At 40.2% G+C, this 13007-nt stretch overlaps 3 protein-coding genes across 3 annotated transcripts; 1 reads left to right on the top strand and 2 right to left on the bottom strand.

Annotated features, from left to right (window-relative positions):
• Nucleotides 1-471: 471 nt before the first annotated feature.
• On the top strand, nucleotides 472-3661 carry EAE97_001407 (uncharacterized protein; the record flags this gene model as incomplete). The annotated part of the gene is made up of 2 exons (XM_038871918.1): nucleotides 472-636; nucleotides 692-3661. The coding sequence occupies 2 exons, from the start codon at nucleotides 472-474 to the stop codon at nucleotides 3659-3661; spliced, it is 3135 nt and encodes a 1044-aa protein (XP_038737819.1).
• Nucleotides 3662-5195: 1534 nt separating this feature from the next.
• On the bottom strand, nucleotides 5196-8279 carry EAE97_001406 (uncharacterized protein; the record flags this gene model as incomplete). The annotated part of the gene is made up of 4 exons (XM_038871917.1): nucleotides 5196-6346; nucleotides 6401-7069; nucleotides 7121-7341; nucleotides 7896-8279. 4 exons carry the CDS (start codon nucleotides 8277-8279, stop codon nucleotides 5671-5673), a joined length of 1950 nt encoding a protein of 649 aa, XP_038737818.1. The 3' UTR covers nucleotides 5196-5670.
• A 1971-nt stretch (nucleotides 8280-10250) lies between these two features.
• EAE97_001405 (uncharacterized protein) lies at nucleotides 10251-11038 on the bottom strand (the record flags this gene model as incomplete). The annotated part of the gene is made up of 2 exons (XM_038871916.1): nucleotides 10251-10390; nucleotides 10522-11038. The coding sequence occupies 2 exons, from the start codon at nucleotides 11036-11038 to the stop codon at nucleotides 10251-10253; spliced, it is 657 nt and encodes a 218-aa protein (XP_038737817.1).
• Nucleotides 11039-13007: the final 1969 nt, after the last annotated feature.

Raw genomic sequence — 13007 nt, 5'->3', positions numbered from 1 at the left:
ATAATATCGTCATAATCATTGAGAGATGAGGGGAACTCGTATTGTTCCCCTCATCTATTGGGGTCGAAAAGATGTTCTAGGATGATATGGGTGCCAAATCGGAACCTCAAAAATTTGAACGTCCTTCCATAATTCGGATGATTTTGATACAAACATATGAGACGATTGACGATAATTCATTATGAAACTCGAATGTCAATTTCGTACAATTATTGCTTCACGTTGAGAATAATAAAATCTCATGTTTGCTGAATCCTGGTGGAGCATTGACACTGACGAGGCTGAAGTGAAGTGTCACTCAAAAAAAGAAGCTCGAACAAAAAGTTAACCTTTCGGTGTAAGGTTGATAGAGACCCTCAAGAAAAACAGCTCGTGGTGGGGCGCAGTTTCAATAATACAACACAACTTTCTTTCGTCTCTTGAAGATCATTGCATTCTTTGACATCTTGTGAAAGTTTAAACATTTTCGTTATGGCGTTTGCGATCGAAGTTCCTGGTGAGGCAGCTCCTCTAAACCCTCAACAGGTATATCTAGCCTTGCAGTCGGCAGGGTCCTCTCAACAGCTAGCTATCCAAACTGGGACACAACAACTAGAAGCTTGGAAGACACAGAGAGGATACTATACTTTACTGCAGGTATTTTCTCCATGAATGTTGGAATTTGGGCACCCCAACTAACACTTTGGCTTAGGCAGTATATCTCGATAAGTCCCTACCCTCCGAAGTAAGATATCTTGCGGTCATACAACTGAAAAATGGTATCGATAAATATTGGCGAAAGACAGCTCCAAATGCTATCACCGCGGAAGAGAAAGAGAATATTCGATCACATCTGCTGGAGAGTGGATTCGAAGAGTCCGATCCTCAACTTGCTTTACAAAATGCCTTGGTGATTTCGAAAGTAGTCCGAGTGGATTATCCTATGGATTGGCCGGATGTTCTCACGAGTTTGATTAGTATGCTGCGAACTGCCAACGAAACAAACCAACTTCATCTACAAAGAGGAATGTTGATATTACTACAGATTGTGAAAGAGTTGGCTACCGCCCGATTGAGGAGATCCCAAACGAGCTTACAATCAGTCACGCCGGAGATGGTATTCTTGTTGAGCGGCATTTATACACAGAAGGTTTCACAATGGCTTGGTTTACTCTCTGGGAATTCTTCAGATGATCAAGGGGGTGCTATAAATGCTATGGAAAACAGTCTGATTGCGATCAAAATCCTTCGACGACTTCTTATTGTGGGTTATGAAAGTCCAAATCATGATAAAGATGTTCAACAAATATGGCAACAATCGCAACAACAGTTTGGTCAACTCCTCACAATAGTAAATGAAGAATCCACAGTTTTGGCATCACCTGCTAAGGAACTAGCTGAGAAGCACCTCGTACAATTTGCAAAACTACATGTCCAAATGTCAAATACACATCCTGCTGCGTTCGCACTCTTGCCTAATTCTATAGATTTGGTAAGAGGATATTGGGGATTCGTTTCTAAATTTGGAGATTCTTATGGCTCAGCAACACAGGATTTCAGTGCCAAAGCGTTGGCAACTGATGATGGATCAAAACAAGATAGACCGATCATGGAAAAATTATGTCTAAAAGGTCTCACTCTATTGCGAGCTTGTATGAAGATGGTATTTAGTCCAACACAATCTTTCAAATACCGAACTCCCGAGGTCAAAGAAGAACAGCGACAAGCTGTAGCATTCCTCAAATCGCAATTGCTTTCTGAACAACTAATAGCCGAAATGGCAAGTGTTATCGTTACTAAATTCTTCGTCTTTCGTCAAGTTGATTTGGAAGCTTGGGAAGAAGATGAGGATGAATGGGAGATACGTGAAGAAGGTGGTGGAGATACTTGGGAATTTGAAGTCCGACCTTGTGCGGAAAAGTTATTCATGGACCTCGTCATCAACTTCAAAGATCTTCTAGTGGCACCGCTGTTACAATACTTCCAATCGGTTACAGGTAGTAATGGGCAAGCCGTTGTCACCAAGGATGCTGTGTATACTGCCATGGGATTATCTGCTGCCGTTATACATCAAAGCTTTGACTTCGATACCTTCCTTACTTCAACCTTAGTTAATGATGTTCAACAAACCGGTCAAAGCTGGAAGGTACTTCGTCGACGAATTGCTATTCTACTTGGCCAGTGGATTCCTGTCAGAATATCACAAGCTAATAGACCGTTGGTATATCAAATCTTTCAACACTTACTTAAATCAGAAGATGAAACCAATGATCATGTCGTTCGCATTACTGCAGCTCGTCAATTCAAGGCGATTGTCGATGATTTCGAATTTCACGTTGAACCTTTTCTACCATATGCTCCTGATATACTTGGTCGCACTATGGCTTTAATTCAAGAGGTTGAGAATACGGAAACAAAATTGGTAATATTGGAAACAATTAGAATGATTGCTATCAGGTTAGAAACTCATATCTCTCCATATGCAGATCAAATTGTTTCTATTCTACCAGGTCTTTGGGAAGCTTCTGGCGAAGAACATCTCCTCAAACAGGCCATATTAACAATCATGTCTACTCTTGTATCTTGTATGCAAGGTCAATCTGAAAGATATCACTCGCTAATCTTACCTCTAATTCAACGCGCTGTGGAACCCGGTTCAGAAATGCAAGTCTACCTTATGGAAGAAGCTCTTGACTTGTGGGCACAAATCCTCGCCCAATCATCATCACCTGCATCTCCCGAGGTTCTAGCCCTCATCGATTGCGCATTTCCTTTACTTGAACTTGGTTCTGATAATCTTCGAGTCATTCTTGGTATCGTGAACGAATATATTTTATTGGCACCAGAAGCTATGCTGGGTGATGCGAATCGACTTCGAATTGTCTCGTATATGACCAGTCTACTAGGAGTTACAAAGCGCGATTTGGCCGGCCTTGTCACAACAACCGTCGAGGATTTGATTCGTGCTGCTGAAAAATTAGGAGGTTCCAATGGTGTTACGCAAATCACAAAAGATCTCCACGAATCTGGATATACGGAAAAAATCTTCTCGGGACTTCGTGATGCTTGGGAAGCTCATCAAACTACTGGCCCCGAGCGTAAATATCCTAAATTGGATGACGTAGTTGAGACAGATTACTTTACCATTCTGGCTCGCATTGCACTAGCAGATCCAAATGTTTTCGCTAATCTCCTCTTGAGTATCGACAACAATCTTGAAAATATCTGGAAATGGTTAAGTGAAGAGTGGTTCCGTCATTTCGACAGTATGGCCAACATCGACAGACAAAAATTGAGCTGTCTGGCTCTGACACGTCTTTTGGAATTACCTTCGCCAATGACGCAAATCATTCTTTCGAAACTTCAGGATTTCTTTGCGATGTGGACGAGTGTTGTTAGTGAGATGATGGCGGGGAGAGATGATATCGGAGGAGATAATTTGATATGGGGAGAACAACAAGTATTTGAGGGTGAGACTCAGGAAGATAAGAGGAAGAGGGAATGGAATATGGTGGATCCGGTTCATCAGGTTAATGCGTGGGAATTTGTAAAGACGAGATTGGGGGAGGTGGTGAGGGTTTGTGGGGGAGAAGAGATTTTCGAGAGGGAATTTGCGAGTAATGTTGACAGGGATGTATTGGAGGGTTGGGGGAAGTTGGGAGAGAAGAGGGAGTTTGATTAGGTGGTTTGAGGAGTAGGTTGAGGTTGAGGGAGATGAGAGATGAGAGATGAGATATGAGATATGAGATATGTAGATAAAGATAGAGATGAGAGGTCAAAGATGAGAGGAGAACTTAAATTTAGGATTATAGATGACAGATGGGAGATGAAGACGGGAGATGAGAGGTTAGGAATGATAAGAAGCGATGTATGTATGGATGTATGTGATTCCAAAGTCGCATATTAAAAAATATAACATGCACATACATCAAGAGATGAGCGTTGTAATTCCCCCCCCCGCATTTCTGAAATGAAGGAGTCAACATTTAACATGTATGACATATCCACCTATCTAATAACATATATAAGAGTTGTGGCCCCGGCTTATCGCACACTTAGCAAAAACATACCAAAAATCCTTATTTTTTCAACTTTTTAATTATATATTATTTTGATATATAAATAGATTGAATTATTAAAATTAATATTGATAATAAAAAATTAATAAAATAATTCAAAAAAATAAATAAAATATTTTTGATAAATTTTTGTAGAAAATTGTAGGTTTTTAAAGTTAGAATTTCTGAAAAATTGAAAAAAAGTGATTTTTTTTGTATAAAAAAAGTATTATACATTAAAGATTTCAAAAAATTTCCAATTTTGAATACTTATAACTTTATTCAAAAAATTATTAAAAATAATTCATTCATTTTTTTAAAAAAAACTAATAATAATTAATATTTATATAATTAATTTTCAAATTATATCTTTGATTTATTAAAGAATTAAAAAAAATTAATTTATATAAAAAAAACAATATTTTTGCTGGGATTTTGTTATGAAATAGAGTGCTGTGCGATAAGCTGGGGCTATAATTCTTATATAACATTAATCACTAAAACAAGCGAAATAGTATATATGTATACATGAGATTTTCCCGCTTGTGATTTTTATAGTATTATATCTTTACTTTATTTACCTACCTAGATTTAGATTTCAATGTTAATTTGAATGTCATTTCTATAGTTGGAGTGATTGGATTTTTTCCTATATAGGTGAATAGATAGTTGTGTGGGTGAGTGTATAGATGAGTATATAAATAGATGTATGAATAGGTGTATAGATAAGTAGATATATAGATAGGTATAATAAAATAGGATTTGAGAAATGAATAGGTATATAAATAGATGTATAAATGAGTATATAGATGAGTATATGAATAGATATATAGATAGGTATATAGATAGATGTATATAGATAGGTCTATAGATAGATATGTAAATGGATATATAACTGAATATATATATAGACATAATATAATAAATAAAACTTAGGAAACAAATGAATGAATGAATAGATAGATAGATGTAATTATAATTGTAAGTGTATTTATTTATTTATTCGTCTCTTCATCTCTTCATTTCTTCATCTGCCCAACTGATTAACCAATTGGACAATCAATGATTTCATCCAGCCTCTCTTCGCTCTCCATCCTATACTTCCAATCCCCTCCCCTTCCTTTCTTCCTCCCTCCCTCCCCCCTCTCCAAAACAACCTCTCCGATATCCAATTTCTCCTTTCAAATCCCCATACATACATGATTTCTTTATCATGATCCCATCATGTATCTCTTCATCTCATCATGTAACTCTTCATTCCTTCATTTCTTCATCATGTATTAAACTAATCTAATCTAACCTGATCTAATCTATACTAAACAATCTAAGTAAGTAAGTGGTATCTCAGAGCGCGAAACGGGAAACGAGAATTTTTCTTTTCAAAAGAGAGAGAGATGACACAACGCAATGCACTTCGAGGAGGACATTTTAATTAGAGAAAGAAAAACGAAAAGAAAAAATAACAAAGAAACAAGAAGCAACAAAAAAGCAAACAATCCAGCCAACACCCTGCTCAAACACCATAAAGTAAAAATGCATTCATTCATTCCTTCATAATAATATCCAACGACCTCTTCTCTCCTCTCCTTCTCTATTCTCTCTTACCTCTCATCTCTCTCCCTCACCCCCACCCTTAATGAAACTCCAACCTCACAATACTAAACAGCATATTCTGCAACACATGCACCATAACCACCACACCTGTCGGCAACAATTCCGGCCACGCCGCCAAATCTCTTTTCCCCTCCGCCGTCACATTAATTTTCCATCCCCACCAAAGAATTCTCCTCGTTATCCAGCCCGCTACAATTTCACAGCCCCACGTTACAGTCGACGCGTAGAACGTGAGGCGGAAATCATATTGCGGAGGTGCGTTAAATGGAGGGGAGTTTGAGGCGGGGAGATGATGAGGAATGTGTGGGATGGAAGGGAAGAATTTTTCGGTGATTGAAGAGAGGGATTGGTTTGTTGGTGGAGCAATTGGAGTATCGAAAGCGAAGTAGGGGTAAACGTCTTTATTAGCACCGTAGTGGAGGACCAAGATACTTCCGAGAAAAGTAAGCATTGAGACGTTTTCGGTCAAGCCTCGGAGGAAGATATTTCGAGTGCAGAATTTCTGGTATTCGGTATATGATTGACCGCTTAATCCGAGAAGAGTGAGAAGCGAATGAAAGGGCGCGGAGATTGTAAGTGGAGCAAGGAGAATCAGGAAGGAAGAGGACATTATTTGGAGGTAGATGAATTGTTGTGGTGATCGAAGACGAGCATATAAAGCGCGGACGTAAGTTTGGTAGGTGAGAGCGAAGTAGCTTAGAGTTAATGTTAGTAATTTTCCAAGGAAATACACGAATTAGGAATCTTACAGTTTAAAAATCCAACCAAGGGGGTAACTGCCAACTCTTTCCCCCTCGTTACCCCCTAAAATCCACCCACATAATCCATCCAGTAAATGAACCGTCACAACCCAACTATAAACATACACGAGCGTTTCAATCGTGCTATGTGGTAATGTTCGCAAGTATATCTCTGCGTAAGTCTCTCCCAGTAGGTAAGTCAATATAGCTATTAGGAGAGCCGAGCAAAACCACATAAATCTCACAAAACTTGCTGGCAACCAACGTTTTCTCAACATACGCTGAGCATCTCTTGATCGATAAATATCATCTGATGCTAAAGCCACCTCTAGAGAAGCATTTGGATCAAAAGCACTTTGACTTCGAATAACATTTGCTCTTCGTGGCCGATCCCTTGCGTTTATTGTATCACTATCACCTGTCCACCATGAAGAAGTAAAAAGTCGTTGAGTTTCCGAAAGAGGATTACGTAAACCGAGATGTCGTTCATGATTAAGAAGGATAGCAAATGCAACTAATAATGGCATTGCCATGGCGAAGAATGTCCAGCATATCCATGCTGTATTGTGCGATGTGATGTATCGAAGTTCGGGTATACAATAAAAAGGTATTGGAGCTGCTATTGACATTGCGGCAATAATAGACACTGTGAGGGGAAACCCAAGACTTTTAGGCCACCTAGTACATGTTAGTGTATATACAGATCAACTCCAAGAAGCTCAAATATACCAATTCAGCGAATAAATGTTGAAGACTTTCGTAATCCACATTAATGCTGTTATGTTATAGAAACCATAATATACGAATAGAAAGAACCAAAAGTTAATTTCAACTCTAGCTTCTCCGTGACCTGGTATCTTGTGTCCAAAGATGGCCAATGGTGAATCCACTATGTTGTCGTCGTCTGGAAATTCGTATTGTGGAAACGGTAGCGCACACCATGCAACAGCCTAATATTCTCGAATGATTAGTAGAAGTTCTTCAATATATCTGAGCATTCGTGACTTCTTAAGAGATAAACAAATAAACCATGACAGCTTTTCCGCTCAACATTGAATGACGCTCCGCTGGCCCTCCGGGGGCCACTGCCGCGGAGGCTGACTAACATGTTATAGGGGAACTTCCGAGCGCAGCGAGCTATGGGGGTTTGGGGGCTAGCCCCCATCATCATCTACCTAACAAAGACACTGGCTTGGGTGCAGAATAGTATAGTGCGGGATAACAAAAAGCAGAGAAGCTTTAACATTGAGGAATTCCCACCCATTGTATCATCATCTTTCTTTGCCCACCTCCGCCACTACAGCATAGGTAGAAAATCAGAAGATGGAATATCAAGAACCGTAAGAACATTGATCTAGAAGCATTGCCTCACCCATCAAATCTTGCGCCTATAAATATCCTCTCATAAACCAAGCATTTATCCCCTTCAATCTCCACCGCATGAAAATCTGCATTCCAGTCTCTAAACCCAAAAAACCAAAGAAACTCCCTCCATCTCACTCACCAAAACACTCGGCGACCCAACCAAAACCCCCCACCTCCACCACCACCTCTCGACACACCCCGCCACGCTCCTCTGCTTCGGCTCTATCCACGTATCCCGAAACTCTCCTCCCCATTTCCGCACTCTCCCTCTCCACCCATACACTCCCCCCTCCTCCTCCTCATCCCCATCACAATAATATCCATCCACTCCTCCCTCATCCCCCTCATCTCTGCCTCCAAACGCGCCGCCAAACCCATCGATCGAGAACCCTAAGAGAGATTTCCTGCGCGTGCGCCCATTCGTGGTATACGCATTTGGCACTGCGCGGAAACGACCCAGGAGGGGAGAAGATTCGGTTTGGAAGCGGTCGCGTCCTTGGTCGAAGGTGAAGAACGAAGGCATTTATTTGCTTATTCTTTGTAGGTTATTCCATGAGACGGGTAGGATATCAGTATCGGATGTATGAGACTGGATATTTTGGATCGGAAGGAAAGTCGGTATATGGAGATCCGAATTCGATCCTCCTGAACGCAAGAGTGGATTGAGGAAGTTTGTATCGGTGTGTTTGTATGTATATGGATGTATGTAAATGTATGTATGTATGTATGTATGTGTATTGTGAGAAGTTGTAATTGCGAGGGTAATCGTAACTGTATATTGTATTATCGAATCCGAATCCAAATCCAAATCCAACTTGCGTATACGATAGGAAAGAAACAATATAAAGCAACAAACAGACAAACAATACAAACCAAGTCCAGAGGAAGCAGAGAGAGAACCTTATGTACTTCGTATGCGCAAAGAAAAGTTATTGATATTTGAAATTTATGTATGTGTATATGTGTGTGTGTATATACCCTTGATCTTAGATACAAATTGCAGATTGCAGACAGAAAGCGGAATAACCTTATGGAGAGAAATATTTTCTCACGGTAGGTAGTAATAACGGAACTTTATTAATTAGAGAGAGGGGACGTACTCCGTCAAGTGATTCTCCCACTCCTCTCTCTCTCTCTCTCTCTCCATCCTCACCCCCCTCACCGAAAGAAAGAAATTATTTCAACAAGGCTGGCGCCGCAGCCGGGGTGGATTATTTATTGGATTTGTTTATTTACTAAAGGGTGCGCTATCTGACCAATTACAATCATGCTGGGATTGAGAGTACCGTGAATACCGTGAATACCCAGGTAGTATGTAGGGAAATGCTTAGTGTGAAAGTTTATTTGGGTTGGATTTCCTTATCGGTGAGAGCTTGATTTGCTTGGTTTGCTTGATGGATTGATGGATTGATGGATTGATGGATTGATGGATTGATGGATTGATGGATTGATGGGTTCATGGGTTCATGGATGAGTGGGATGGATGCATTGACTTGATTGATGGATGGCTTGAGCCACTGCTGAGCTTATTAACCTGACAAGTTCCCAGGTGACTTTGGAGTCTATGAAGCACGTAACCTTACTACGAGTATCGTAGACAAGTGAAGAAAAAAAAAAGTGGGATTTTGGAGGGGTGAAGCGTGAGAGGAATGTGAAGTGGGATGAGGCCTGATGATATGATGTGACGATATGAATATTCTCCGAGACAATGGATTTTCGAGAAGATTGGGAAATTGGGATGTGAAGGATGGGGTGAGTGAGTTGTGTGGGTTGTGTGTGTGTGTGTGTTGTCTTGTGTGTTAATGTTGTGGGTTCGCTGGTGGTATCTGGTAAGATTACATTTTTGGAGGGATGCATGGGATTGATTATATTGCGAAAATGTGTAGAAAGATAGACTAGGTGGCAGAGAAGAAATGACGGGATCGGAGGAAAGGAACAGAATAAGAAGAGGTCATGATGCTTTGATACACGAGTAGGTATGACTTTGAAGTTATTCACAGCCGTATGGATGTGAACATGTGAATGTTTACAATGATAGATACCCATAGATGATATATATGATATTGTATAGCAAGGTAAGATAAGACAGGTAGATAACTTGGATTGAATCTATGAGTTTCGCCTTGGATTTTGCCATATTTCTGTTCTGTTCCCCATTCATCCACCCATCCATCCATCCCAAAACCCAAAATATCATCCAAATCGATATCAAGATAATATTTGATCCGAAGTCAATGTCCTTACTCTTATCTTCGCTGAATACTCTCCGCTGGATGAGTGTCAACCCCAAGATAAAGACATCTGGCACCCTTATGCAAAAGTCCTCCCGTTCGTAAAGAAACCATTTTACCTCTTCTGGTGAACCTCCTCGTGCAAGCAATCCTCCTCATCATGTATAATGCAATGCTGTCTATGTGATGAATATACCTGGTACCCTCAACCAACGCCCAACAACACGTTTTGTGACTTTTGATTCCCCCTCCCTGGTGAGTATTTAATCGCGTAATAATGTTGCGACGGGAGCGGAAAGTTTGTCACGTCCTTTCAAGAAATCCAACTCCAAAATAAATAAATACCCCATACAATGTCCACCGAGTTGTTGGACAAGTTTTCCGGCGGCTTGAGCACTTCCTCCTAGAATGAAATATTAGCATATATTCATATTCATATTCATATTCATATTCATATTCGTGTTTGTCAAGACGATTCATTCCACAAGTCTGTGTAAATTCTCGTGGGTGAGTGATCGATCGGATAAACCTTACCAGTAGCAATGATATCATCTACAATCAAAACCGATTGACCTGGCTTAATAGCATCTTTCTGAATTTGGAAATAATCCTGACCATACTCCTTCTCGAAGCTTGCCTCTTCCGTTGGGCCCGGCAACTTTCCTCTCTTTCTGACGGGAGCAAATCCAGCACCCAATCTCAAAGCCAGCGAGGGACCAAACAAGAATCCTCTGGCATCCAAACCCACAACCACATCTGGCTTCTTTCCTCCATTCACCAACAAGACTTGCAACTCGAGAGCGCGAATTAACGATTCGTGGAGATCGTGGTTGGCGAAGAGCGGCAAGATATCGACGAAATCGATGCCCGGGATGGGAAAGTCGGGGAAGTTGCGCAGGGCCTTGCGTAATTTTAAGGTGACGCTGGAGAGTTCGGTGGAACGGGTGGTGGACTCGGACTCTCGTCTCTGGGAGGCATCTTGGACTTCTTCAGTAGGATGGGCGTTGGGAAGTGGTTGATTTGACTCTGGGGATTGTGGGGAAGTCGACATGGTGAAGAGAGAAGAGAGAAAGCAAAAAAAGGGAAAAGGAAAAAAGAGGATGGTACGTGATGTATTTTGGTTGGGTATAATATGATAATAATACGGACCTAGGTACCAAGCAAGAAATTTGATTTAACTCGAAAGGAAAAAAAAAATCTTTAATAGGAATATGCGAACAATGCGAAATGCGGCAACGCTCGGGAAACTACTGGTTAGATTGATTTTTTGGAGGGGTAAGGTTGTGTGTGTGTAAACTAATCACATAATACGACTAGGAACGGGAAGGACTAGGAGGACTAGGGCATCTTGTGCAGGGACTAGGACACTTTTCATGCAAAAGATGGTGAAGTGATAGGTGATGGATGGCTGATGGATGGGTGAGCGATAGATGAATGATAGGTAGGTAATGGATAGACAGTTGGGTGGTTTATTCTGAATCGTGCTTGTATACATACTAGACGAGCCAGGTTGGTTACATACCGTATATTATACATGTAGGTAGATGTATGTATATATGTGTATGTACCTATGCATGCTTACTGCGAAGTTATCTAGTCTGCTTGCTGCATTTATGAAGCGGTGGACGTTTTGATATTGGTATTGATATCGAATTAGAAGAGAGGAGGTCTAATATGAATGAGGCATGGTTGGGTGAGGAGAGAATACTACCTAGGTAGGTAAGAATAAGTTACCAGCCATTCCATTCTCGTCTTATTTTGTCTAGACTCATATACTTCGACTATCAAATAGAATAGAGTGAGAAGAGAGACGGTTGGTACAAGCTGTAGTAGTAAATAAGAACATATAAGACTAGAAAATTACAAGTTTCTTGGTCTAATTAGCTTGGATCACATACTATCGTTAATCATCCATCACACACAAAAGCTTCTTCTTTTCTAAACCTCTCCTCTCCTCCCCTATCCTTTTCTCTCTCCAATAGAGCGAAGCGAAGAAGCCTCCACGGCAGTGGCCAAGCGGAGCGTCATGTATGTATATATATTATATGTAGTATATCGTATGTACTTGCGATCCATATATAGAGTCAACAATGTAACGATATACTATATGCTATATCTCTACTTACCGACACAAGAGGTCTAAGTATTATTAGTTTATCGTATTTAAAACATAGAATTCAGGTTATATATATATAGATTCACATCTTTGATTCTAAGATGTCAATAACTAACTAGCTATGGGATTACTTTGAAAGACTTGATCAACCGTATGTATTCATTCGTTCTTCCACAGCAAACAATTAACATACTTCGTACATATTACATCGAACTCCCTCACAGATATTTTGAAATGATGGAGGGGTAATTTTTCCCATGTTGGCTTGTTTAAGGCTCAAAGTAAGGTAAGGTGGGGGTGAGGGATTGAAATGATAATATCCGTGTCCGATTGGTTTATTCTGTCACTCTTTAGATTAGTCATCCAACTCATCCAACTCATTCAAAGCACCCAACCGAGCCATCCAAACCATCCACACCATCCATTCGAGCTATCAAATTTAAAGTCCGTTGGCTAACTGACTAGTCATTGATGTATTATTAACTTTAACTTTGACTTTGACTTGACTTTGACTTTGACTTTGACAGCGCACCCCCCTTTCCATTTCATCCAGCCAGACCGATACCAAGATATCATTAGTTCACTTGACATGGTTACATACATATATTTCCCAGTATTTACCTGCATATCAAGTCACCTTAGTCTATTTATATTTACGAATAAACGTATCAAATGAAACAAAGCAAGTAGACCGTTGACCGTTGAATGGAAATCACAACCAACAATCCTTTCCCCACGCTTTCATTTGACATGATATATATATCTATATATATATATATATATGTAATGTGATGTTACAACCGACTTGGTACATTTCGTATGCATTGCATCTCCATCGAGATCTGTTGGGATTGGACATTTACCCCCTTCTCTTCCGATAGATGGATATCAACTCGCTACCTAG

Source organism: Botrytis byssoidea (genome assembly GCF_014898295.1).
Source record: "Botrytis byssoidea strain MUCL 94 chromosome Unknown BBYS_002, whole genome shotgun sequence".
NCBI classification, from domain to species: domain Eukaryota; kingdom Fungi; phylum Ascomycota; class Leotiomycetes; order Helotiales; family Sclerotiniaceae; genus Botrytis; species Botrytis byssoidea.
This window is presented reverse-complemented; position numbering and strand designations above follow the sequence as displayed.